This window comes from Pomacea canaliculata, linkage group LG8, assembly GCF_003073045.1.
Source record: "Pomacea canaliculata isolate SZHN2017 linkage group LG8, ASM307304v1, whole genome shotgun sequence".
Lineage (NCBI taxonomy): Eukaryota > Metazoa > Mollusca > Gastropoda > Architaenioglossa > Ampullariidae > Pomacea > Pomacea canaliculata.
In genome coordinates this window covers 21,155,178-21,183,157 of record NC_037597.1, presented here as the reverse complement: position 1 = coordinate 21,183,157, position 27,980 = coordinate 21,155,178, and the positions used below count along the sequence as shown (strand labels likewise).

Sequence of the window (27,980 nt, the reverse complement as noted above, 5' to 3'; positions counted from 1 at the left end):
AAGGGTTTCTCGTACTTTAAAACTAAAAAGCTTGCATTTATATGAACTTGTAACTAAACACTTCAAACTTCAAACATGGCGTCGATCTGTTGGTACTTCTTAGACTTCGTCAAGGATTGCGATCTTTGCTTCGTGTGACACTAACTCTGATACGTTGCATAGTTGTGAAACGGGTAGGAAAAAAAATTCACTTACTACAAAACATGCGATTTATTTGATGTTTATTGCTTTCCACAATGACATTGCACAGTGTCTCGGTGTAAGCATGTTCATGCATGTGTCTCATACTGATGATGGGAAAAATCTTGGAATACAAAAAAGTCCATCCGCAGGAAAAAGAGAGGCTGAACGCAGATTTTTTTAATGGTCACCATCAAATGTCTTCTGGAAAATGCTATTCAATGACAAACTTTATTGCTGAGTTACATAGTGTTGTGTATTAGAACTTCGATTAGTATCGGCTTTCATAGAAAATGATCACTAATAATATCTAATGCATTGAAAGCACATATCCCCACAAAGACCTGTTCAAATAGCATATCAGATAACCATGTGTCTCAATTTAAGGGCTTTCACTATGCTCCATTTTGAAGTTGCACACAGACACCAGATTTCTTTTCCCCTCATTGAACTGTCAAGGCATTTTCTCTGCTTTTTAAACAGCAGTCAGTTGAAATTCGAAGCGTGCAATGGATTTTGTCTCAGTGAGGGCATGTCTCAAGTTAGGTCACAGACTAACAAAAGTTTAATTTCAGAGGTGCTGTTCTCATATGAGACCAGGGAAAGGACCCTCAAACACTTACCAAAGACAGGAAGCTGAAAAAATGTCTAAAGCACAAAGGTAAAAACTAACTACCCATTTGATCGGCTTTAAAAATTGTTTAAAGAGTGTAGTTGAGGCGAGGCAACAATGTTGCTAACAATTACAATCATTATGTTGAATTCCTGCTCTTTGATAAGCAGTTGTTATTCTGAAATTTAGAAGAAGAAAAAAACAATGCTGTTTAAGTGTTGGTTGTTGGTTTTCATCTCTGTGCAGGTATCGCACTGACATGGACATTCAGGAGCCAGAAGTTTCTGTGCAGCTTGAAAAGAAAAGAGAGACAACACGTACCATCACACCCTCTGAACGTTCTGTTGAGAAGGGAGGATATCGTGAAGGGGCAAGTCATTCAAATAATGTCAGGTACCTTGATGGTGGAAGTATGCCCCATGATAGCAGGTCAGCTAATTGGTTCGATGATAGCACTTGGAGTAAAGATCAACTGTACACTAGTTTTGATCAATTTTGGCCAGAAAAAAAAAAAGTGAATTATCCTAGAAACGAGCAGAGGGGCAAGACCCAGAAAGGTTCTGGCTGGGTTGACAAGAATGGGAGTTACTTTGGTAAGAAACAGGAACACAATGATCATTTGCAATCAGAGAAAGGGGTGGAACAGACACAAGGCTTCAACTATGAACATCACAGACAAACAAGAGATCTAGAGCAATCCAAACCAAGATGGAATAACAATGGCAATAAATTAGGAAAGTCAAAGCAGTGCTCTAAGAAGGATTTGGTATATTCTGACTCGGATGCACACAACAGAAAAAGTAAATGGAAGACATTAACAAACCAGTATAAACAATTTCGCTTTAACTTCTTAGACCAAGGGACGGAAGAAACTTCTCAGGTTGATCAAAACCAATGTAATAAGTCTCACAGCAGTGAAAATGGCAAGGATAGTCCGAGTAACTCTAACTTATCAGGGCGAAAACGGTCATCATCAGTTAGTGACGTGAGGCTTTCCAAGACTCTGCGAGCTGAGAAATCTGAGAGCATGATTACCCATAAACCTTTCAGTGTGGCCGGCCTCAGCCAGACAAGTGGTGAAAGACCAGAAAAAAGTAAATGGTCCACAGCAAGAAGAAACAGCACATGCGAATCTGACAGTAATAACCCTAGCAAGGAGTCTTTAGCAGCTACTTTGCCAGAAGGTTTAGTTTCACGTACCATCCTTGGTGGAACAACCAAAATATCAGTTTCTTCAGACAAAGACAGGCAAGAAAAGGCAAATAAAAACTCACTTGATTTAACATTTGAGGTGAGGGCTACTTCAGGGATAACAAGCGTTCCATCTAGCTCAGCAGAGGGAGTTTTAGAAAAAGCAGAGAGAGTGTGCAAGGTGCTGAAAGAAAAACGACATCAATCAAAACTTCAGGCATCAGATATGAAACAGCACAAAGTAAAGACTAATACAACCCTTGATAACTCTGTTCAGAAATTACACAGGACACAACATGAGGATCAGCATTTAGGAAGAAGTCTTGCTTCCTCTTCACAATCAGTTTCATCTTTTGGGTCAAAGAAAAGCTTTGCTTCATCAACATTTAACAATTCAAATGCCCTTTTAGATTTTTCTGCAAAGGAAAAGCTTCAGGAATCAAGGGATGAAAGCATTGGTTTAAGAGGGAATGAAGATTCATTTACTAATCACATCACACGTATCAGGAAGACTGTAGAAGCCAGTGTTTTAGCAGAAAGTAAATTGACTCGATTTAATGTTGACAATGAGCAGCAAATTCAGCCAGTTCCAGTGTCCACCACAACTTCCTGCTATACATTTTCTTCTTCACAGCCAACATCATCCACACCTATATCCTCTGTATCCTGTAAACAACAGCAAGTAACATCCATTTATTCCAGCCCTTTGTGTTCAGAAGCACAGAGGATGACACTGTCTAGCCGCATGTCCACATCTCCACAGCTAACACCATCCAGCCCCTTGTTTCCACAACCACAGCAAACACAACCTAGTCACTCATCATCTCCAAGGCCACAGCCAACTGTGTCAACCCCCACCACCACCTGCTCTACATCCACAGCATCCAACAAGACACTTGTGCACCATGGAACATTTACCAGGGAGGCTTTGGCCAGAATGGTGAATGCTCCTTCCACCCGTGCACAGAGAGTGCAATTAGCCCGTATTTTGCGTCAACATGCAAGTAGTGTGCCGAAGCCTCGCTCTGTTCGTCTCGGCATACAGCTCGAAGGTCTCTACAATTCCTCTGATGAGTGTGCCAGCACCAGCAATCTTTTAGATGACCTGCCCAGGCTGGAACAGTTGGGCTTGGGATCCATCAAGATAGAGGATCTCTCTGATGATGACAAGCTACTGCTCGCTGATATAATTGAACTTCAAGTGACAGATGAAGGTGGTGTCAGAGATAAAGACGGTTTTGTGATGCCGTCTCCTGTCACAGCAGAAAGATTGATTCAAAGTGAGTCAGAAGCTTGTACCAAAGACTCAACTGCTTCTGCAGACAAGTCTAAGCTGCAATCATCATTTACCAGCAGACCTCTTTCACTAAATGATTTGCAAGTAGACAGCTCCTCCAGCACTGCTGCAGGTAGACTGTCCAGCCAAGAGAGACTAGAACTCTACCTCCCGGTGCCATCCAAAAATATGAATATAGATAGAGACACTGTGTCTGTCTCTGAGTGCAGTTTGGGTCCAGCAAAAACACCAGTAGGTGTTGAAAAAGTAACAGTTAATGCAGCCACATTTTCAGAGGGCAGTGCCAAGTTACCAGTAGTAAATAATAAAGGTGATCATCAACTGCCTGATCTCTCTTCAGGGAAAGCTGTTCTTATGGACTTTTCTAACAGTGATGCAGAAAACAATTGCCTTGTGATCTGCCAGGACCCTCTGGTACATGGTATGTAAACATCCATTGTATGCTTGCATTTTAAGAGAATTTTACTATGTCTGAGATAGAAAAGACAGAGGAGTGCATTACTGTTAATTAGGGGAGAAAAAAAGGTAGTATTCTAACACCCATCCCACCTGCGTTTTCTTTGTAAGTAGTTACCATGAATATGAAGAGAGAAAGAGATAAAATGGAAGCATGTTAAGTGCGGGGTGTTTTGATGTTATTTTTTTCTTCCTCTCGAACAGTTCATCATTTCCTTAAAGGATATAGTGTCTATGCAGGTAAAGAAATTACCAACATGGTTAACTGTCTTGCAGACTGAATAGGGCAGGAAGTTAAAATTCTTTGCCATTAGTATATCACTAATGATTCATAATTATAGGATTGAAAACAATAACATATTACCAAATGCAAGAGCCTGTATTACGATATATACCTGACATAAATACAGGAAATGATGCATCAAGGCAAGAAACAATCTTAATGGAGGTGATGCTGGCAAACCAGAAACAAGACAACATCATGGCAGAAATGCGCAACATTGACATGCAACTTTCAGAGCAGTATAAATCCCTGATTGAAATTGTGGCACAAATGAGCGTCCTTCAGCGAAGAAGAGTCCAGGTATTTATTGATATGGTGCTGGCAGACAACATTTTAAAATACTTATATTTAATAGATTTTTCTTTTAAATGGATATTTTTAAGCAAGCTTGATTCTGTGTTTTTATTTCCTCATTAACTGACAAACATCCAAGAAGATATTTTATTTATATGGATGTCTTTTCCATTTTTTATTTTTTGAATTTTTTTTATTGTTCCAACTGTCCATAAAAAAGAACCCCTTTTCAATGGTGAGACCAGTGCCCAAAAATTTCATGCATTTCAACATTGACCAGTAGAAAACAAGAACTATCACCACTTCTACTACACTACATTACTTTTTTATGTAGCACAGTTTTTTCACACCTACAATTTATTTTTTAAATATTTACAAACCATTCTACTAGATGAACACACTATTCTTTTTAGTTAAATGTTCAACTTAAATTATCAGATTAGTTTATTTTAATCTTCAGGGATATATCCAGCTTTACTGAGGAGATATTTTTTTAATGATTGCATTTAAAAAATTTAGATGGGATAATGGTTGTTCTTCTTTGCTAAATGGTCACGGTATGAGTGTGCATGCATGTGACAGATCATGTGTTTATTGTATATGTCAACAAAATTTGAACAGGATAATCAGACTTGTGTCACAGCTGTCTCTCTTGGCCTTCAGAAATGTAGACACATCCTAGACATCCATTCATGTGGATATAGGTTCATGTCACAGTAGTAATGCCATTACCAGATTCTCTTCCCAAGTATTTACTAATTATTAGCAGTCAAACACTAGAAGACCTTTTCCAGGATAATAACACATTATCCCACCACTGATATCTTGGCACTGCTAATATAACGTTTTATAAAATTACAGTTACAAGCTGAAGGAGAGGCTCTCAGCAAACAACGCAATGCCCTGTTGACAGGTAATAACTTCAGTTGCTTTTATTTGGATACTTTTTACACAAATTTTGTTTCAGAATTAGGCATGGGTCTGGTGGCTCAACTTACAAGTATGCCTATCGATCAAAGATTGGAGAAAATGATGAATTCTAACCTTTTTTTGTGTGTAGAAGTTTCCAGGCATGAGGTGACCCAAAGAGAAACAAGAGACAGAAATCAGTCAAGGCATGAGAGCAATCCCAGATTGGCAAGAAATTAAAAGAAACAGCCATCACAATATCTACTATCAGAAGTTTGCTTGCAGTTTGGAAACTTAAGTATAAAAGACTTTCTAGGGAGAAGACAATGAGGATGGTTGCAGCAGGGCTTAATGGCAAATCATCCTTTAAAATGACTGTAGTGAAACTTCTTGGTTTGCTTGTTAAAAGCAAACTCGTTAAGTGTGTTTTTGCCAGTTTGAAAATAAATCTGAGTATGAAATATTTCTTGTGTGAGAGTATAATATGTTCATGTGCAAGTGTTGTATCCATGTGTGCATGTTGATTTATACATGTGCATTCATGTCCTTGTGTAAGCATATGCACAGATGATCATAAAGATATGGGACGAACAATTAATGTACATGTCTTTTGTGGAATCTATGTGGCCTTTATATACTTGAATATACAAATTTCAAATTTTGATCTAATAGAGGGTTTTCTTCAGTTTTTAAAAAGTTTCACAATAAAATTTTGCAATGCAATTTCAAGGCAATTTTTGTAATGCTTCCACAACTTCCCGATAAAAAGAATTTGAAGTCGGTACTGATAATTTGACCCAAAATGGGCAAACCATGGCATTAAGTATTGGTTTATATTTGCTATGGTGTTGATTGAAGGCATTTGTAGAAATAAATGCCATGTCACCTACATTTGTAGTTTTTTAAAACAATAGTGGCTTAATGCTTGTGCAGGTATTCTTCCCGATGCAAACACAAGACATCCTTTGCATGAAAGCCTTCTGCCTTACCATAATACAGCCAACAGAGGTCTAAGGAGACAAGAAGATTTTGACAGCATGGCAGGGTCAGAAGATGATGCTCTAGCATTGCAGATTGCTGCTTCCAGGAGTGTGGCTGCATCAGACAATGCACTGAATGTGCAGGATTCAGAATCTTTGTTGCATTTCTTAACCAGCAATCACGCTCAGGTAACTTCTGAAACAAAACAACAGCATGCTTGCTTCAGTGGTAGTAGTACATTTAATGCTGGTAGCAGAGATCCGAGTGGGAAAGACGAAGGACTTGGAAAAGATTATCCATCATCAGAAATCAACGAAACTGTAAAGGGTCTGCAGAGAAAAGAGTCTGGTCTGACATTAATAGGCTGGGAAAGCTCCACTATGCGAAAAGGAAGCAAAGGTGAAGACGAGGCTGAGGGCTTATGTGAAGAAAGTTCCCCTCGTGTTTGCACGAAAAGGTCAATCAAAGTAGGCATGTCTGCCTCTACAAGTCTTACACATCAAGATGTCAGATGGGCAGGACAGGATGAACGCAGGCTTTTAGCAAACAGAAATGTTGTGCTGGAAACAAACAAAATGCATGAAGACCGAGACAATTGCAAGCAGTTTAATGCACACTCCCATTCAAATTGGTGGAATGCAGATTATCTCCCTTTGCAACAAACTGTAACTGTGTCTCAGAATAAGGTTAGACCGTTTGCAGAAGTGCCCAAATCCCCTAGTGTAAATCTTACCTACATTGGCAGCACTCCAGGCATGTCAACAAACCTTGTGCAGAACATAGTTCGCAGCCTCCCCCTAACAAGTCAGCTTGGGGAAGTCTGCTCCCCAACATCAATGAACATGCTTGTCCTTAAGTCTGCCAATTCTATGCAAGAAAGTAGTTCAAGTGATTCTGAAACTGATACAAGTGAGACATCAGATGCTGAGCCCATTGGTGACCCTCCCTTGCAAACAAAGCCTTCATCTCAGCCTAGCTGCCCTAACTTCGCAAGCAACTTGATCTCAGAAGAGTACATCCTAACGTCAGGTGTCCAGTCTTCTGCTTTGGATTCAACTCACACAGACCACTCTAGAGGTTCTGATCCAGTGAATGAACTGAAGTCTGACTACAGCAGCACTGATCATTTTTCTCATAGGAAGCAAATCAAAACCATGTCAGAAAAGAATGGTATGAGTGACTCCCAGTTAATGGTCACAAAAAAAGAAAGTCACCTAGAAAGAAAAGAAGAAAAGGCACACCTCCGCAAACCAATGCATGCGGTGAAGAAATGCTCAGTGGTTCTTAAAAAACTTAGTGCTGATGATCTGGTGAAACAGCTACATGAGCCCTACATGACCAAGGTCAAGATAAGAAAGTCCAGGCGAGATCGTGACTGTGATATAAAGCATCGCCGCCCTTGTGTAATATATTCAAGTTCTGAAGAAGAGCTGTCCTCGACTGAATGCCCACCAGCAGGAGAAGCTACCAGCACAGAGCATACCTTATTTTCTGAAGAATGGCAATCTCCATCTGGCGCAGAAATCAACAGTGAAGAGAATCCAGACTCTGTACATTTAGCGAGTGCCACAGAAAACATACCAATGCCAGAGAACCTCACTAAAGACACCAGTAAACCAGATGGGATGACTTCTCTGCTGTTTCCTATGCTTAATCCAAACCTGTGAGTGATGGAATGTTCTGTGCTGTTGCTTTTAGGATAGCAAAAGATAAAGTATGCATTTTAACTATGTACCAAACAATTTTTTAATGTCAGTCTGTTCCAGAAAATTATGTGTTGGTCTGGGTGGTTAAAGGCTGAACATTTAACTTGGCAATTAAGTTAAGTAAACCAGTTTTGATAGAATGCAAACAGTTCAGTTAAATACATTTTTGCTGTTTGCATATAATTATCAGTGAACTATTGCAAGCATGAAACCTCAGTCAACTTATGTTCTAATGTCATTTCAGACTTCGATTTAAGCCCAATAGTCTGGAGACATTTCGGGCTAATATAAAACGATCGCTAAGATCATCATCTGGATCTGACAAGGGAGCTGAGGTTTCTGAAGAAAATGCCCAAAATTCCATGGCATTGCAAAATGACTCTGAAGTTCTAAAGATTACTGGTCCCAGCATTGCTGTGGTGGGACTTAAAGTCTGCAGTCAGCATGTGTACATCTGTTTCCAGGATTATGGTGTACGAAGCTACTCTCTGGTGAGTTAGGGAATTTTCAAGGATTTGTTGAGGGCAAAAGTCAGCTGTGTGTAGTATCCTATGATACATTCATCTGTACATATGTTTGTGCATGGATGCATGATAGTTAATGCTTTTAATACAGTGTGATATTTTCATGATTGGTGGAAGTGATTTTCACTCTGAGAGTTACCAAGATAAAAGATGGTAGCATCGCCAGACCTGTAAGCACCATTTTTTGTCTTCAGCTTAGCCTTGAGACTGGCATTGAACCACAGCTTGTAGTTGGCCCAGGACTTGATTTGGCATAGGGAATGCACAGTCCTTTGCATAAAGTCATGTAGGACATGACAACATCTGTCTGTTCTTAAATAGCAGCACATTTTATTTAGAAAGACTATTCCATGAGCTCTCATTATTTTACCATGTTTTTATATCTTTTTTTTTTTATAAGGATGGACAACAAGAGGCAGAGTTTGAAGTACCATCAGCTCAGTGCTGTGATGTAGCTTCAGTTGGCAATAGATCACAGCACTATCTAGCTGTAGGTGCTGAAGAAAAGCTGGTCATCATCTCCACTAAAGAGCAAAAAGAAGTCTACAGCAGAAAGGCTGAGGCACGCATCAGATGCATGCTTGTCAAGGATTTGACTCTTTATGTTGGTCTTAACAGTGGCAGCGTGCTTTTTGTCAACCTTAAGGTTAGTCCTTATATTTTTGTGATGTAGCTTTTATTTGAAGAAATGTTTAATATCCTTTCACAAAATCCATGCTTTTTGAGGGTTGGGGAAAGTTTGAATTGTGAAAAGAAAATATTCAAAGACAAATGTCTGCAAGGCTCTGTTTGTGTTCTTAATATTTTAATTTTTTTCTGGACATTGAGAGACAGGAAAACAGCTCATCTTTTCTTTAAACCATGTATGTTTATCATTTAACAGCTTTCTTGTGATTAATAACGCATGTATGTAAACATGCAGAGATTTATGTGTGAAAATCAATGCATAGATCCTGAAGGAGACACGTGAAGTACAAGCCAGTTACAGCCCTGTTCACTGTCTGGCCTGGGCACAAGAGGGAAATGTGCATTTGCTATGTGCTGCAGCTCAGGATGCCTTCATCCATATCCTTGATGTTGCTAGTGGTCTACCACTTCGTATCCTCAAAGGACACACCAAGACAGCTTTCTCCATCATTGTGAGTGCATAAGTGGGTTCTATTTAAAATATTTGTCATTATACTATATGTGAACTGGTAAGAACTTTACATATTTAATAAAAAAAATGAATATTGAAATGACACAGAGTTTGCTTTTGGGAAAGGATAAATATATATTTATATCTGTCATTGTGTCTTCTGGGTACAGTCTTTCTTTTGAGTATTTTCAATGTAACTGAGAAACAACTACATTATAGCTTGAAGCTTCTATTGTTAGAAACTATCAATAGTGGTAATAGTTTCTTGTCCATCTCTGTAATGATCATTGAACTCAGGGTGTGCTTTATTTAGAGAGCATATTCTATTATAATAGAAGTAGTCTGAAATCTACAGGATATCTCTTGTGTGGTTTTTGTTTTAGGTGTCTGGTGAATTGTTGATCAGCGGTTCTGGGGATCAGACAGTCATGGCACATAATGTCCATGTAAGTGAGGGTTAGGGCAAGAAAAAATGATTTTGCCCATTGGAAAATGTGAGGTGCTCACATGCTGGCTACCCTTGTGGTCATGCTTTGCTAATTGCTTCTATCTAGCCTAAAAAGTCCTTAAATGTCCCTCTCTTGGGTCAAAACATTTTTTTCCTGCCAGATGGTGGAAGTTTGGCCTTAAAGGCATGTAGAATAACAATGACTTAAAGGAAAAAGAGAGAATATATTTAAAATTAGTAATTTACCTTCACTGACTTGTAAATGTGTGTGTTCCTGGCTAAAGAGTCTCATGTTATAAATCTATGTGTGTGTGTGTGGGGACACATGCATGCATGTTTGCATATGGGTGTATATTTGTGCGGGATGTTAATGCATCTGTGTACATTGGTAGAATGGTGAGCTGCTGTGGCTGCTAGATGATTACAAAGGTATGGTGACCAGTGTCTGCGTGGAAAATGGACTTCTTTTCTGTGCTGGATATAACAAAGTCATTCACTGCTATGATCTTAAGGTATGAAACATCTTATTCCCATTTTTGTTACCTCTAGTATCTGCTATTTATATGTCCAAAGCACCATGAAAAGCCAGATTTCACATGAAATCAAATTGTAAACATACTCTAGTCATCCCTCGTTTACTTCCTGAGAGAGCTTCATATAAAGTAACTTCATTCTACCATTTTTAAAGATCCAAAATAGCATAGTCATCCAGATTTTCTAAAATTTATTTTATTTTGATTAACTCCATGCATGGTATGCTGTTCACCATAGCATGGGAAGATTGTGAACATTTTATTACCAAATTTCCAGTGGTTCAGTTTCTTGAGAAGACATCAGGACAAGAATTTTGTTCTGGTAGCCATGCAAACATTGTGTTGAAGAAATATAGTCATTCTTCATGTTCCAACTAGACTTTGACATTCTGCTAGTTATCAATTATGGCAGAATATGACAAGTTTCAGATGTTACAGCCATTGCAGATAGGTTCAATAAACTTTGTAGGCTGTGATATAGGAGTTTTGCATGTTTTCTCCCTGAGTTCGGACTGCTGCTTTTGATTAAAATCCATTATTTTATGAAAAGCATACATGCAAAGATCTTACAACTTAGATTGATGTCAGTTTGAAGAGTTCTAGAACAAAATAAGTACATTTGCTAAAAGGAGCTTACTAAGCTGAATCCATTGATACTGAAACTATATCTACAGCTTAATTAGAAGTAAAGTTGCATAATTTTGATTTGAATGCTGGTATGGATAAATGTTATGGTCCAGAACAGTGATTTTGCTCAAAATTCCAATTTTAAAGTGATGTTACTAATATTTTTTCAGTACCTAGGTGTTCTGAAAATTAGTTCATTGGGTTAGATAGTGCTGCCAGATCATAATACATGTATCTGAGTGTTTAATACTTCATTGGTGGTGTACTGATCTTTTTAAATCTGCATTTTATTTTCAATTTCAAGCAGACAGTTAACAAGAAATTAAAATATTTTCAAAATTCAAAGTCTGGAAACTATTTTAGCATTAGAAAAAGCTTGGTACCATTGAAATCAAGATGAATAATCTATTTGTGTGTGTACTTTTCTGTTTGTTTATTATAAGTTGAAAAAAATTATCTTGGGGTACCTAATAGAACAGCACCTTAGTGGAAAGATTGACTAAGAAGCAAAATATTTACCTAAAACAGTATTGCAAACGGCTTATGAAGCTGAGCATTTCAGCAAGTGCCACTCTTAAATAACTGTGGAGTTCTTACTAGGGGTTTTATTTTTAATGTAGAACCATATTGCATGTGAGAGAAGCTTACGCTAAAAAAGCTGCTGGTTTTGTTTACAGACTCGGAAGCTCCTGCATCAAATGTATGGTGCTGGGAAAAGTACTGTCACAAAAATGATTGTGCACAACTCAGTGGTTTGTATAAATATTTCTTCAGTTACCTTTTCAGGAGGGCCATTGATTTGTTTCATTTGTCCTAAAAGTTTAAAACATTTATCATTCTTATGTTTTTTTTAAATGGATATTGTGAATTTAAAAGAGATGTATCATAGAATGAATACCAATTTCAGAAATTTGAATTACGGAAATGTTAACAATTCACATGCTTATGATTGAAAACATGTAATGGAAATCTGTAAGACATTTAACCCTAACCCTTTCTTAGATTCTCAGTTCTTTGGAATTTCCAAGAGCATCAGAAGTATGAAATTGACACTGAATGTCATTCTCTTTGAAGGACAAATAATTTTGATCTTTAAAGACATATATTACATCTAATGATAAAAAGAGTAAGCAGGTTCTGTATTGAGCATATGTTCCAACATGAAATATTATAAGAAGTTTCTTGATTTCAGCTGTATACTGGTAACAGAGATGGCCAAGTAGAGGCTGTGTGTTTACAAAACATGGGCAGTTTTCCTTGTGGAGTAAGATATTTTATTTTTTTTCATTATTGTGTAAAATGATGAACCAATTCTTTTAACACTGCAGATCAATGCATACAAAACAGTTATTAAGAGATGTTTCAGTGCAAGCTTTTTGTATCAGGGTAGACTTTTGACTAGACAAAAACATGCCATATCCAATCACTATGCTGTGACCTGTGCTGAGATAAATGTTACATGTACATTTGTTGCTATGTTGGCAGTGTGTGTCTTGTACTGTGGTATTTAGCCTGCGGGAACATCTGTGGCACCATCTGGTAGCTGACCATTTGTTGCCTAATTCACGTACAACACTTTGCCCTTGGAAAAATTGTTCTGTCATCTTCAATACAAAATCTGCTCTGCAGGTAATGTTGACATGCTGAGAAATGCAATGGCTAATAATTATACATCATAATCATCATCATTATTATTATACTTTTGCTTCAGCAACCTATCCTGAAATTTTTAATGTCATAGTCTAGGGAGTTGAAAGTAATTCCAGGAAAATACATTGTTTTATTTTTTTAAGTTGTATCTTTTTAAAACATGTAGCCCCAACAATTGTTAAGCTCTTTTCCTGCTTTCTCTTGCTTGTCACTTGGGCCAGGTATACTAATTCTTTTATGAAGACAGAATTCTAGTTAAATAAAAGCTTCACCTTGTGCACACTTATGATAATGCAATGCACTTCAGGTTATGGTCAGGTGGCTTTAGATATTCATCGTCCTTGAAAATACATAGAGATTAAAGACATAAGGTAAACAATAGTTAAAGTAGTGTACTAGACCATAACTGTTTTAAAATAAATGCTGCATTTGTAACTAATCTTGAAATACCTGCCTAAATATTTTTCTTTACCTTAACAGAAGGCTGCTGACCATATGTGGAACCACATTAAAGCAGATGAGCATTTAGTAGACTTAAAGGCCATGGTCGGCCTAAGGGAGGGATGTAAGGAGCACACACAGGACTGTAGACCCTAGTGGTCATTCTTTGCTGATTGCATCCATCTGGCCTAGCAAGTACCCTGTCCTCCTTCAGCCAAATCAAATTCATTCTTTACTGCCGCAGTGTGAAAGTTTGAACATTAAGCTTAAGTCCTAGCAAGCATGTCATTTGATAAACATGTAAAGACCACTTTAAATAATCTACAGTTGCAGCAGGTTTCACTGTGATATCTGTTAGGTAGCTCTCAGGTTCCCACTTTTATGGAATGTTGTGGTTATTTTCTGATTTCAACCTAACGTGCTATTAATTTTGGTCTAATGAGGTTAAATTGCAAAAAATCATGTTTTAAGCCTCATTTTGTGTTTGTTACTGACTGTACAATCTGCTTTTATTTTTAAAAAATCAGTGATCAATTTAATACAACTTTATTGATTGCCATGGGCAATTCAAGATAGTGCTCATACTAGCAATAATATATATACATATATATGATATAAAGAGATAATATACATGTACAATTAGAAATAGTGTCTCTCTCACACATACATTCCTAACAACAGTAGATACAGTTGATGACCTCAGGCTATTACAAGATCACGGCCAGTAGAGTTATCAAGTGAATGGCACGTGGAATGATTGAGTTGCAATGACAATTGGTTTTGCCTACCTACACCCAGACCGTAAGAGTCAAAACTCATATACCAAAACATGATCAGAAATAGAGAGGATGTGTGATGCCTTCCTGAGGATTTGCTAATGACAAAATCCCTCTGCCTGGTTCTGGTGATCTTAGAACAGATATTAACAAGGACAACAGGACTGTTCGAGTTCCCTAGGGAAAGGCTTTGGAATCAAGAGATGAAATAAAAAGTGATGAGACTTTCAATGAAGGACTGATAGAACCGAGTGAGGATGACAGACGTGACAGAAAAAGATCTTAGGAGTTTCCATACAGACGTTGTTGGCTCTTACGGAGGATCATGTGAGTGTTGATGTCCCTGGATATTTGTAAGAGTCGACTACCTCAATGGCATCGTCATGGATAATACTGATGACTGCCTCAGGCCTGTTCGTCCGGAAGTCGAAAATCACAAGACAAGAAAATGTTTGTCACACCAGCGAACAAAGTCAGGAAGAGCGTCACTGCGATCATGTTCACTATCATACAAAAGAGACAGCTAAACAGTGTCATCAACAAATTTTACAAGAAAGCCCCTATCCGTAGTGTTTTAATAACAGTATGAAGAGTAGTGGAGACAAGCAGCAACAAGTGAGGTCCCACAGTGTTAAAAGCAGAAGAAAAATCAGCGAAGAGAAGCCTGGCATGAGCTTTGGGTTTCTCCGGATGTTTGTACAGAGTATTAAGTATAAACAGCTTAGCATCATCAATACCTCTTTCAGCTCTATAGGCACGTGGCATCTGTTTACAGGGCTGACTGCTTGCCGTAATATAGCCTTAGTTGCTGACACGGCGTAAAACACCAATTCCCCCCCCCTCCAGCTCTATAGGCAAACTGCAGCGGGTCAAGATGTGAATCAACAGCAGTCATAACCTCACTCCTTATAATTTTCTCAAGTGATTTCATGATGATTGATGTAAGACCTACTGGTCTGAAGTCGTTGGGTTGACTGGGCCTAGTGATTTTAGGGACAGGGAAAGCTGCCCTGAGGTCGCCACTACTGAACTCAACTTTATCTTTATATCTTTTCTTTGCTTCCCTAATGGCATCAGGCCAAGATTTGAATATAATAAAGGAATACTCATTCATACAAATTAATGCATTCACAATGGCTTCAAACAGCAATATAAGGTCATAAATCCATGAGACAGGCACGAAACCAAAGCACACTCTAGAAATTATTGTGTTGGAATATGTCTTGAAACAATATCGACGGCATATTGATCATTCCCATTTAGAGGGTGTAATTAGAACCTATGTCTTCATCTGAATCTTACCGCGACCTTTTTGGTGGGGTTAATTGTTGCAGAGTAAATAGCCAGCACACCTATTTGAAAAAAAGAAACAAATTAAAACATAATAACTTTCACTCATCCTTCAGAACAATAGTTTCTGTCCTGTTTGATCATAAGATGTTCCATACTTGCTTTACGTCAGTCAGCCTGCTCTGCTAAGCCCGCCTAGACCATTCTAGCAAAGATACCTTTGATTCTAGCAGGTGTGTGAGCGAGTGTGACTGAAGCAAGGCGTGATACCTGGAATGTTTGTGTTGTAGAGAGCATGTGTGACTAGGAGATGCAGGACATTTCCAGATACCTTTGTAGACTGTGTTTCGCCGATTGGCCAGCGTGTATGAAAGCGAAAACTGTCGTATAAAACCGTAAATAAAGTTCTTCGTTTGAAATGTCTCCGACTGCAAAGACTCAGTTTCTTGGAGAGGCTGTCACAGTAGATTTAGGACCCAAAACGAGTCATTGACGACAACGTTGACGCAAGGGACATATGCTCAATTTAATACAGTCAGCCACAGTCATCTTTTTGGTATTTGATGACTTTAGCTAATGGAACAAGGAAGTTATTTAGTGCCTGTTGTAACCATTTTTCTCAGACCTGTAGCTGTCTGTCTTCTTGAAACTTCCTGCTCTTAAATCCACTGTCAACAGAAACTGTTCCACCATTCTTTGATTTTTTTTTTATAGAGACACTTTGTACTTTTTTCTGCCTATAGCAATAAAACTATATGAAGTATCGAGAAGAAAAAGACTAAATACTGTAAGTAGGAAGCAACGAACCAACCCATAGCATGAATTCTAAAGGGACCTTGGAAAAAAAGGTGATTTATGCTCATATAAAAACATAAGTGGTGTTTATTATAATGGATAATGGAAATCATAAACATCAGCCTACAATTGAGGCAATCTTTCTTTGGTACCTACAGATTTTAAACAGCCAATCTCTACACACTTCCTGTATGAAATATGATGTTACTATAAGAAATATAAATGAACCATTTTCAAGCAGAAGAAATATCTCTTCAATATCTTTGCTCAGGATCCTGTCTTAGTTTACGAGAGATTTTTTTTTTTAACTAAATGTGAGAAAGCGACTAAGCAAGTAATGTTTAAGTAGGTTGAAAATATTTCAACATATTAAAGAAATTATTTTTAAACAAAATTATCATTGGTAGGAATCTTTAAACATGGGTCCTCCAAGCCAAATATAGCTGTATGGTTTTGGAATCTCGGCTGTTCTTCTGGTGGTGGTGGTGGAGGTGGGGAAGATTGTGACTCGTCAGACAAAACATGCCATATCCAATCACATTGTTGCTACCTGTCCCGAGATAAATGTTACATGAGCATCCTGGAAAAATTGTTCTGACAACTAATACAGATTTGCAGGTAATAATTTGTCATAATAACGTGAAATACAATGGCTGGTATTAGAAATCATCACTGTGCCCTAATTCCTCTTGTTGCCCAGTTGTTTTTCCTTCTGTCCTTCCTATGCTGTCCACGACTCTTATGTGCCTCAAGCGCGCTAAGAGCATGCTCCTTTTTGAGCATGATTATGTGCTACATAAATCACACATTGATTATTGTATCATCTTCATTATAACACTTCTTGTTGCAATAGTCTTGGAGTCGATGTGTACGACCCTGATATGTTTAGCGCCATAGCTTACATTAGTACTTTTTGCAAGATTTAAAAAACATTTTAAAATCATTTTCAGGCCTCATACGTGACGCAGCCATTGCCATTGTTCAAGCCCGTGAATTAAAAGGGTCAAACACTTGCTGACTAGTTCTTGCCTCTGTGTTGGAGAAAGTTGCTATCACAACACCATAACGTTAGTTTACTTAGTTACATACTGAAGTAGTTTTACCGGTAGAAACTGGACAATAAAACTCCAAGGTAAACTTGCATGGGCTCAGAGGTTTGGTCCCCAACTGTGCGACAAGCAGGCCCAATGTGTAGACATGCCCCTGTGCCAACGAACCAAACCCCAAGGTGGGACCTCCCTTAAGCTTTTCCAAGTAAAAGACTTTCCAGACTAAACTTTCTCAGAAAATATTGTATTAATAAGTAGTTTAGTAATGAACATGTCTAACATCATATGTATATGAATATCACAAAATAGCATTAATTCATACAGTAATATATTAGCAATGGTCTTTCACTAATGATTGGATGAACCCCAGTGCAAGATGCTATTTCTCAAAATTTGGGCACATAATCATTTTTTCTCAACATACATGTCAACAAAAATCACCATGCACTGAAAAAGGTCAAACTCGTCACTACACAGATGCACCTAATTAACACATCGCTGAAACCACCACATCTCTGTGCATCTTGGAAATGAGGGGTTTTAGGGTGTATTTACCAGGAAAATAATAGCAGGCACTGAGCTTTACTGAGATATAAGGCCAAAAAAATGTCACCCCATCCAAACTGTTATCACTAGACAATATATCACATACATCATGAACGTTGAACAATTGCTGAGTACGTTTACTTAAATTTAATTCAAATCCCAGAATTATGCAGTCTTTTGTCATCAAATATATTGCTATCAGCCAGCATCTCACAGAAGAAGCAACAGCTGTGCCTTCAACTGACCTCTTTATAACTTCTTTAGTCTCATTCAAGAAATTATTTTTGGTGGATAAAGTCTTGAGAGCATATTAATCATTCTTAGACCTTGAACCGAAAAAATATAATTAGACTATGCTTTTACTTTAATTGCATGCTACCTAATATGTTTTGTCGATAATCGCTGCAGATTCGCTGTTGAAAGAAAATGTTATGTTCATTCATCTTTCAGACAAGAACTTCGAAGCAGATAGATATCCTGCTTTTGCTTCAAGTCAAGACTCAGCCTGCTGAGCCAATGGCTCTTTTCTCTTTAATAAGGCAATCCATCTATTCTCCTCAAGTGACTACCATTATGGAATGGAACTGTTTATGGAAGTATATTACTACAAGCGAAGACAAAGTAGAATATGAAGGCTGTAGTAAGGGTGCAAATGCGTAAAAGTGGGTATGCATGACAGAACAAAGATGTTCACTAGGGCTGTTGTGCAGCCTATACCAATACAACCTATACAGTCTGTACATCCAAGCCAGTAGTCTTTGTTCCCCGACCCCCTCCCGTCCAAAATGATGTCACCGCTTAACAGAAAGCTGTCCTTAGCATTCCTTGTGCTCTCCTGCTATTGGGTAAACACATTCTTTAGCTTTCTTGTGCTGTTTGTGTCACACTTTTCTTGCTCTTCAATCGCTCTAATTTTTCTGGAAGACAAATTTCACACATGGAAGAGTAAACTTTGACCCATAATGTCCAGCCCAGAACTGTGTGTCCACACCTGCCATATTTACCCTTACGTAGCGAATACCTGGTGGGTAATCTTTGAATGTGTGTTCCACCTGCAAAATAAGCAAAATGTCTGCACAAAATGCTCACTCATAGATACAAAACATTTTACTTTTATGTTGTAAGTGAAAATCCTTGCACACTTGCAACACATGTGTGGCAGAAAGTTGATATTAGTATTATGTTTCTAATCTACACATTTTTAACAAATTTAGAAAAACAACAAGCAAGCGAAGCAGCACAATGAAATGAGCATCAGCTTAATAAGATGCTTTAATGCAATATTTGTCAGAGATTTCCGTATGATGGTCAGGTCTTCAGAATGTGAAATGCAGCAATCAACAGCACTTATACAATGCTCTTACATGCATGTTATGTGCTCTTCTAAACACACAACTTACCTGATCAATTTTAGACAGAAAAGGAAAATCTGATCCTATGCATGTTGTTATTTGTTTTTCTAAGCTTCCTCTGCTGCTGTTTGCTGAGCAGATGAGTGTTTTCATTCAGTTCTGTAGATCACCTATGCTCCCATTCATTCCTGAACAGTTTTTGTGGACTGTCAGGGCAATATCTACAGATATATGAATAAAAAGCCTTCAGCCAATCTTACCTTGTGCCAGTCTTCACGTAAGGTGCTGAGATTCTTTTCCTCAGAGAATTCAGCTAGAACATTTTTCTCATCATTCAGCAGCTGTGCAGTGAAGAAAAAAATGCTTCCACAGTCCCAGCGAGCAGCACACCTGCAAAACAAGGTCAAAGATCATCTCAGACAGCACTGGCAGACTGAGGATATTAATACAAAAGAAAACAATTGATTAAACAGTCAAAAGAGCAATAAACTGATATGTTAAGGATACGCATGAACAAAACAGAAAACTGGAAAACACTGTCCTACTTCTGCCAAGTCACCATGATCAAGTCTTTAGACATCAGCAAAACAAACAAAGCCATATTGCTTCATACAGATGCTATATTGTGTCAGCAAGCTGTGACCAAAAATCCTTAATCTTAAAAAGTACGACTTCAACTGTACAACGGATGTATGAAGCCTGTGTAAAAAATAATATATATATAATAGCATAAAATGGACAACTTCACAAAAAAAGTCTTTCCAAAGAGACTTTCTTATAAAGATTATACCTAAAGGCACATACCAGACTGAAATATAGATATCTGGCTTCACATCATCTAAGAGTTCTCTTAAACATCCTTCTTCCAACAGACTGACTACTTGTTCTATTGAGCTTTTCACATATGATGTAACCCAGTTCTTCACAGGACCTGAAAACAACACACACACACACAAAAATCATGATTTAGAATACAATCATTTTACTAATCAGGAAATCATGGAAACAATTGTAAGGTAATGTCTTACAAAAAATTATTTTTCAGGTCTGATAGTGTTTTGTGCTTATGAGAAGCAATACATACCATTTATCTGTATGTAATTCTGGATGGGTTTGGAACCTTCTGGTGAATCTTCAACTATTAGGTGATTTCTATCTGTCCTTCTCCAGTATTTAAACTCTTCTGCAGACAAGAAAAATTCATACTAATACTTAATATTTAACAGTATCTCTACCTCTTTGTTTACAGATTTCACAAACCTAGCTGCAAGTCTTGGAGGTATTTCATTATTACAGCATCAGACTCAAATGTACATCTTAACTGAAAAGACGTCTGAAGCAAAATCTGACATACCATTTAAAAAAATCTGGGGAAAGTCACTCATTGTTAGTGAAGGCAAGTGAAAACAAAAGCTCAGAGACTTTTTTGTGGCCGGCTCCTTCAATGTTATGTTTTTATTTAACACTACATAACAGAAAAAAAATCCAAACTTGCAATGTTCCAAAAGGATAAGTAGTTCTGCAGCTTCCAGTTTTATTACTAATCTGTTCTACTTAAGTGTATATTTGATGTATTTGTGAAATAACATGGTTTTAAATTTTTGTAAAAAGTTAACTAGAAAGTTGCTAATGATGGGCAAAGCAAGTTGCAGAAAATCATAGAGCCAGCTCCTTCAATGCTGTAAGTTACAGTATAACTATTTTTTTTTATGTAACTCTGCACTTGTTTACACACACTTTCAGATTATTAAAGTTTTCTTTTTGGCAGCTTATCATACTTAAACAACAATAACAGGTACAAGTGGTTTTGTTTTTTGTCTCATCCATCATCAAGTCATATTCCAAGTGCAGTGTCAATTGGCCAATAAACAAATTCTTATTATTCTTATTATATTCTAATGTGCAGATAAATAAAGTACATTTGTGCTTGGCATGTCTCAGGGAAAAAAGTAAAATATAAGTTTAAACAGTACAGTCCACTCATCCCTTTTGTCCCCTCAAAAATTGTAGGAAAACGAAACCATAAATACAAAACAAGAAAATACCCATCATTTCCATCATGATTTCAAACAAACAGAATTATGTCCTGTCTCTAAGTTTTGTTTAATCTATTGCATATGTTAAAAATCAGAAAATTCTTTTACAAGGCAAAACCTTAAAAGAATGCTAATAGATTTAAAACATGATCAAAGAGTGTTAAAGAGAAAATAGTTTTGTAGTTCTTCACAACTGAATAGAAAAGAACAATGACTATGGCCAAGGAAAAGTAAATGTTAAGTGCAAACAAGTGTTAATTTAATTAGGAACATATTTGCCTTACTCGGACCAGTTGGAGGCACATTCAGCAAAAGTCAGACAAAAGAGCACTGGGCAAAGTTATTGATATGCTGTGTGCTTTGCACAGTCAATACTGTGTTAACCCTAACCCTAAAATCTGAACACAAACCCCAGTATTTTCTTTTTACTGCATTCACACTGGATGAATGGCCCTTTCAGTGCTAGCACTGGTATGACAAATTTATTGTCATTGATCAATTAAACAGTTTATAGTTTTAGCATAGGAATGACATTTTATGCTTTAAAAAACTACTGTTGGAATGCTAAAAAAAAAAAATGTCTGAGCTGCGCAAAATTGCATTTCCCAAAATCAAGTGAATACACCTCTTCTGTTCTTGAGCAATACATCTACAAACACATCTAGATTGTACATTCTGAAGGCCTCACCTAATAAGACATCAGGGATCTTATGTTAATTAGGCATCACTATTTACAAGCATAGCATCACAAGTCTAGCCTCTTTCCTCATGTAGTATATTTGTAGATGTGTATCTTAAAACTGAAGGAGTGTATTCACCCAGATTTTGTGAAGGAGCATTTTGCTCAAAGCTTTACCCAATCAGTAGAAAATATTTCTGCACCGACCTGTCCTTTAAAGTTCAGAAAGCGAATATGAATAAAGACATAAAATTAAAACAAGACTAAGAAAGACACAGTAATATATAGATTAAAAGCCCCAGTCAACAAATAAACACCATTTACCTAAAGCCCGGTCATTGTGCAGGAGATTCCGAGTGTAAGGAGAGAGGAAGTAGAACTTCATAAAGTCTTCAGGAGGTGGTCCCATGAGATGTGGTATGTATTTTCTCTCTCTCAAACATTTTATCTTCCACAGGCTGGTACTTCTAGAGATTTCACACCATTGTTTGCATACTTGACTACAAATCTTCACGAGATCCACTGCAGGTACCCATGACAGAATGTAGAGAAGTAACTCAGCAGGCAGAGCACCCACATCAAAAACACCATCAGCTGCAGCTTTATATGGTTTTCCCCCTTCTACAACTTCCTGATCTGATCCAAACTGTCCAGCATCATTGCTTACAGAGAAAAGTGATTTTAAGAAAGACATCATTACCATCAGAACTTTTGACTCAGTCTCTGCAGTGGATCATATCTGGAAGCAGGAAAAATAATGTAAAAGGAAGTATTTTCCGTAATATTCTCATATCACACATTAGTACTGCTTGAAACAATACTTTAAAACCTAAATAAATGTAAAGGATTATTGAGCTTAAAGGACAGCAGGCCAGCAAACTTAAATTGGTCACCATGTGAAAAGTGGAGCCCAACCCTCTTCACCAAATAGACATGGAGATGTGGAGTAAATAGTGTGTGTTTTGATGACCTCACTGCAGTCAAGAAAGATCTTCTCTCAACAAAGAGGGCATGATTTTTGGACAAAAGCTCATGTCACTAGGTATCAGGTCACCGGAATCAATGATGATGCCAGAGGCCTCCAGGAAGTTGACCATTTTTTTTTTCAATCCATTCAAACAAATGATTTCATTCAGTGTCTCCTTTACTATTATATCTGCCTCCATTTCAAATGATGAAATGCAGGGAATTTCTTGAACAAGATTCAAAAGACAAATCTATTAATAGCCAATGCTATTTCTTAAAAAGTGATTCCTCAAACTTTTGGACCTCCCTTTGTATATTGTTCATGGGCCATCTGAAAGATTCAGCTATTTGGACTGGAAGGCTACTCAGTGCCTGGTGTAAATTTTACTCTTATTCTTATACCTGTAGCTGCCCTTCTCCATGTTGCATTATCCCCTTTCAAATTTTCTACTGTAAAACCCACCAGCCATGGACTGCACGTGTATCCATAACAATGATTTACTTTAAAAACTCCTATCCCTTGCACCATGGTAGTACATGATACTGAGTACAAAAGAGTGTAAATAACAATGTAAAAACATAATACATACCAGAAATCTTAAGCTACATGAACAAAAATATTTGCGAAAGACACGGTTGTGAATTCCTGTTACTGATGACTCATTTTCTGCGCCAATCCTATGATAAAATCCTGTAACTTGAAACTCTGAACCGTAGTTAAACTGAGCAAGATAATCCATATGCAGGAAACAAGCAAACTATAAAAGGAAACGGTTACCTCTTGGAATATCAACTGAAAGACTAACTCCAAGAAGTCGATCAGTAAACACCCAACCTCTGGCTTCAATTATAAATACCTTAGAAGAAACCACGAATATCCATACACGTCCATGGAAGAAACCGACAGACAACGCAGCTCATACAATGGCAAAGAACACAAACTGTGAACTTTCTTAGCTTAGTGACCAGATATAGAAATCATAATCAACGATCAGCGAAGTTCAGCATACAGTCAAAGCGATCGTTCTATCGTACTAATTAACTCTGCACCCGGTCTTCGACGCGCATCTGAACGATTTTCTTCCCCTGTTATTTGTTAAGAAACTGATATTCGTGAAGACAACTTTTTGATGAACCCCGTTCATCACGGGAGGCAATCGGTATAAAATTAGGCAACATAAACAATCCTTCCAACATAGATCGTGATTCGACTACACACACATACAGAATTTCGATGTTAGTTTTTTGTATCAACATTTGTTTACGTCGATCTTGTTTTTATTTTGTGTGTATGTGTCGCTGCATAGGACTTGCCTCACCTGTGATACCACTTTCGGTTTCATGGGAATGGGTGGTTTTCACGTGACGTCATCAGTTTTTGCGAGCTGCTTCAGCGGCCATTTTTCCTCCCCTCTTAAAGCAGTGGTTACGGAAGCTTGCTGGCAACTGATCGGTTATCATGGTCGTCTGCGGTATAAAAGGATGCGGAAACAAGCCCTGCAGTAAACGAAATGTTCCTCTAGATGTATCTTTTCATAAGATACCCAAAATTATTTTGAACCAAGGCGACGAAACAAGAAAACTTACAGAAGAACGACGTCGTCTGCTTTACCGAGAGGATATTACAACAGAAGAGAAGTGGAACAAAATAGTTATCTGTTCGAAACACTTTGTTGGCGGTAAGAAACCAGACGCTTTCCAAATTGATAAAGTATTTAACATTGTTCTGCATGTTGTACACATTGTGATAAATATTTTCTTCATTATAGGTTGGTGACAGTTCACGTGATTTGAGTGAACATCAAAACAAGACTTTCATTATGCATGACCACGACTAATAAACTATAGCTATAGAGAGAGAGGATAAAAAATGTTATTTCTACTCCATTATTTTTCTTTTTAGACGTGTATTTGGTTTATTTTGTTTCAGTGCTGATTATTATTATTTTTTGGTAGTTAATATCACAAAGATGTAATTTATGGGTTGTTTTATTCTTGTGTCTAGGAAAGCCAGCATATGTGAATTTCCGGAACAGCCCTTTGTGGCTTCCCACTCTACACTTGGGACATGAGCGATCAAGTACTTGCTCAGAAGCTGAGACTTCGAAAAACAGGTATTTGAGGCTTGTGTCTCGCAAAAGAAGTAATGCATCTGTCCCTACTCTACATACTGCAAGCAAGAAGCGAAAATCAATCAGCAGTGAGACAAGCCAGGAAGAAAAATTATGTGAAAGTGATTTTGGTTGCTCAAGTGCTTGCGAAGAAAGTTTACATGGTGACATAGAAGATTCATGTTCAAATGATCAGAACACTCAAAGTCAAACAGATTTGACTGGACTAAATATAGATGCAATCATGCAGGACTCTGAGACCAGACTTCTTGATTCAGTTAAAAACAGACAACATTGTTCTATTTATGAAAGACAGGTGTATGTTGAAGATGAAGCTAAAGTTCCATTCTACACAGGACTTCCTTCATTGGCAGTAATGGACCTTATTTTCAGAACGGTAGAGCCATACATGTCTAATCAAACACAGTCACTGTCCAAAGAGCAAGAGTTTTAGCTGTGTTTAATTAAGATCAGACTGAACTACCAATTCCAGGATATAGGGTATCAGCTGAAAGTATCCGTGTCAACTGTGCAAAGGAGTTTTCATAGAACTCTTGATGTACTTGTAGCACGGTTGTCTTTTTTGTTGCACTGGCCTTCAAGAGAAGCTCGGAAACTGTCTATGCCTATGTGCTTTAGAGAAAACTTTAAAGATAAAGTTGCTGTTATTGTTGACTGTTTTGAACTTGAAGCACAGAAACCCTCGGGCCAAACCAATCAGATACAAGTTTATTCCAACTATAAAAAATATCATTCTGCCAAATATCTGATTGGGATCACACCACAAGGTTCAATCAGCTACATTTCAGATGCATTTGGTGGCAGGGCTTCAGACAAACACATCATTGAAAATACTTCTTTGTTGTCCAACTTGTTACCAGGAGATGTAATTATGGCCGACAGAGGTTTCAACATTGAAGATGAAGTTCTTTTTTATCAAGCTAAATTAATAATTCCAGATTTTACCCATGGGAAAAGCAACTTCACCCACTACAAGTTGAAAATTCGAGAAAAATAGCCTCTGTACGAATTCATGTTGAGAGAGTTATAGGCTTTGTTCGCAGAAAGTTTGGAATTTTGCAGTCTAAAGTGCCTATTGACCTGATGGCAACAAAGCCTGATGATGATAATCCAGTCATAGACAAAATAGTTCAGCTTTGTTGCTGCATTGTAAATTTACATAAATCCATAGTGCCTATTGAGTAGCTATAGTGCAATTTTTTAGTTTGAAATCAGCATTTATTTTCAGAATGCATGCTTGCAATCTGTATATCTTTACATTACCATAGAAGTTATTCTCAGATATAAAATGCACAATTACCTTACTGTAGTTCTTTTTCTTTCGCACTTTATTTATAATAGCATGACGATATCCAACTGATCAGATAAGTTACTTGGTAAATTGCTGTGAAACTGTGAACAATATAGAATTTGTTCTTTGCTGGAGATGTCATGCTTTGTATGATGTTGATCAAAATATTTGCTGTTGACAGAATATTGTTAATAATTTTTGCTTATTAACAGGATACTCAAACATGTATAATTGAATCAAATGTTATTGTCATTTGAATGCAAATGCCGTTTGCTTCCTCAGAAGCTAATTCAGAGCAATATTGATGCCAGAGCTTCTTTGTGGATTTTAGATTACCTAACCAATAGTTCTTCTTAGTAATCCATATCAGTGATGTTATTTAGATTGGGATTTTGATATGTTCCTTCTTACCCTGTAATGATTTTTTTTATGTTATGTTCTGTCAGCAGACACAAAAATTTTCTGAAAAGAATTAATAAATATGCATTTGAATGTGCAAAAGTTCTTGTTTGATGTTAAAGAAGAAAGAAAGAAAGGTGTGACTGGAGATTGGGTAGCAAGCAGTGAGTGAGAGGAGGTGAAACTGGACACTTAATGAAGGGAGGAGGATTGTGTTTCTTATTGAAGGGAGAAGCCACTGCCGGGACAGTGTGTTTTAATAGGGAGAAGAGAAAAGGATTCGGAGAGAGGTGGACGCTTGTTTAAGAGTAGAGAGCCATTTGCTAGACAGTGTGTCTCACTAGTGTGTAAGAGATCGAGTACATTTTAGTTTGGAGGTTGTGTTAGTCGAAGTGTGATTGCCAGGACAGTGAGTTTTAATAGTAGATTCCGTGGATTTTTGTGATTGTGCTAGAAGAGCCATTGCCAAGACAGTGTGCTTCATAATGTGTAGAAGATTCAGTGGAGATATGTGATTGTGTTAGAAGAACCATTGCCAAGAGAGTGAGTTTGAATAGTAATAGATACAGGGATTTGTGTGATTGTGTTAGAGGAGACATTGCCAAGACAGTGAGTTTTAATAGTGTGCAAGGAGTTCGGTGGACTTGGTAAATGTGTTTGACGAAAGGAAGAGCCATTGTTATAGTGACTGTGTTTTCATAGGGTTTTTTATTTATTTATTATTTTTTTTTATTAATAAACAGGCAGACTCGTATAGGCAAAATCGTTTTGTTTATTTGAGTGAAAGAGCACGCAATTGTCCGACTCCGCTAGTGTGCTCGAGAGACGCTAGCGGTGTCGTGACACAAGCCGATATAGAGCCGCTGAAGAAACGCGAAGCGTTAGGGAAGGAAGATGGCGGACAGCGCCTCGTTGCTAACATGTGTATCACGTGAGTGAAAACGACCCATTGATCTGACTCTGGGTCCAGATTGTTATGTTTGTGTTGAGGGGGTTTTGGGTCGTAATAACCAATGATACACACACACTGTCAAAAATTCGCAGAAAGCTTACAAACGTTCTCTCTCTCTCTCATTGTGATTTTTTTTTTAAAGCGCTGTTTTGTGAATCGACTCGCTTGTTGGTTGAATCGGCAAATGGTCGACTCGAGGGAGGGGGGAGAAATTGGTGTTTTACGCCGTGCCAGCAACTGAGGCTATATTACGGCAAAGGCAGCCAGCCAGCCCTGTAAACAGATGCCACGTGCAGAGAAAGAGCGTGCCCGAGACGAGAAATGAACTCTGGGCAGCCAACCTTCACTGTATTGGTGACAGGCTAAATGGTCGACTCGACTGGCCCCTAAGAAAGAAAGAAGTGAAAGGTGAAGTTATTAAAGTTTACTTTCGCAAAAATATTAGA

The 27,980-nt window shown here is 37.7% G+C and overlaps 2 protein-coding genes across 5 annotated transcripts; one reads left to right on the top strand and one right to left on the bottom strand.

Annotated features, from left to right (window-relative positions):
* The first annotated feature begins 38 nt into the window (after nucleotides 1-38).
* On the top strand, nucleotides 39-15,760 carry LOC112570501. The gene is made up of 15 exons (XM_025248940.1): nucleotides 39-173; nucleotides 756-841; nucleotides 1,040-3,702; nucleotides 4,148-4,320; nucleotides 5,176-5,227; nucleotides 6,157-7,867; nucleotides 8,155-8,401; nucleotides 8,835-9,080; nucleotides 9,385-9,573; nucleotides 9,956-10,018; nucleotides 10,413-10,532; nucleotides 11,858-11,932; nucleotides 12,373-12,444; nucleotides 12,666-12,809; nucleotides 13,311-15,760. Exons 2-15 carry the CDS (start codon nucleotides 771-773, stop codon nucleotides 13,425-13,427), a joined length of 5,943 nt encoding a protein of 1,980 aa, XP_025104725.1. The 5' UTR covers nucleotides 39-173; nucleotides 756-770; the 3' UTR covers nucleotides 13,428-15,760.
* Nucleotides 15,761-17,409: 1,649 nt separating this feature from the next.
* LOC112570515 (F-box only protein 44-like) lies at nucleotides 17,410-27,915 on the bottom strand. Of its 4 annotated transcripts, XM_025248983.1 has the most exons (7): nucleotides 27,533-27,915; nucleotides 24,080-24,109; nucleotides 22,119-22,533; nucleotides 20,164-20,262; nucleotides 19,884-20,010; nucleotides 19,340-19,469; nucleotides 17,410-18,779 (listed from the first exon to the last, which is right to left on the bottom strand). In XM_025248983.1, exons 3-7 carry the CDS (start codon nucleotides 22,495-22,497, stop codon nucleotides 18,636-18,638), a joined length of 879 nt encoding a protein of 292 aa, XP_025104768.1. In that variant the 5' UTR covers nucleotides 22,498-22,533; nucleotides 24,080-24,109; nucleotides 27,533-27,915; the 3' UTR covers nucleotides 17,410-18,635. The 4 variants fall into 4 exon arrangements, with proteins under 4 accessions (XP_025104768.1, XP_025104767.1, XP_025104764.1 ...); XM_025248982.1 differs by lacking the exons at nucleotides 24,080-24,109; nucleotides 27,533-27,915 and adding an exon at nucleotides 23,539-24,052; XM_025248979.1 differs by lacking the exons at nucleotides 24,080-24,109; nucleotides 27,533-27,915 and adding an exon at nucleotides 23,351-24,051.
* Nucleotides 27,916-27,980: the final 65 nt, after the last annotated feature.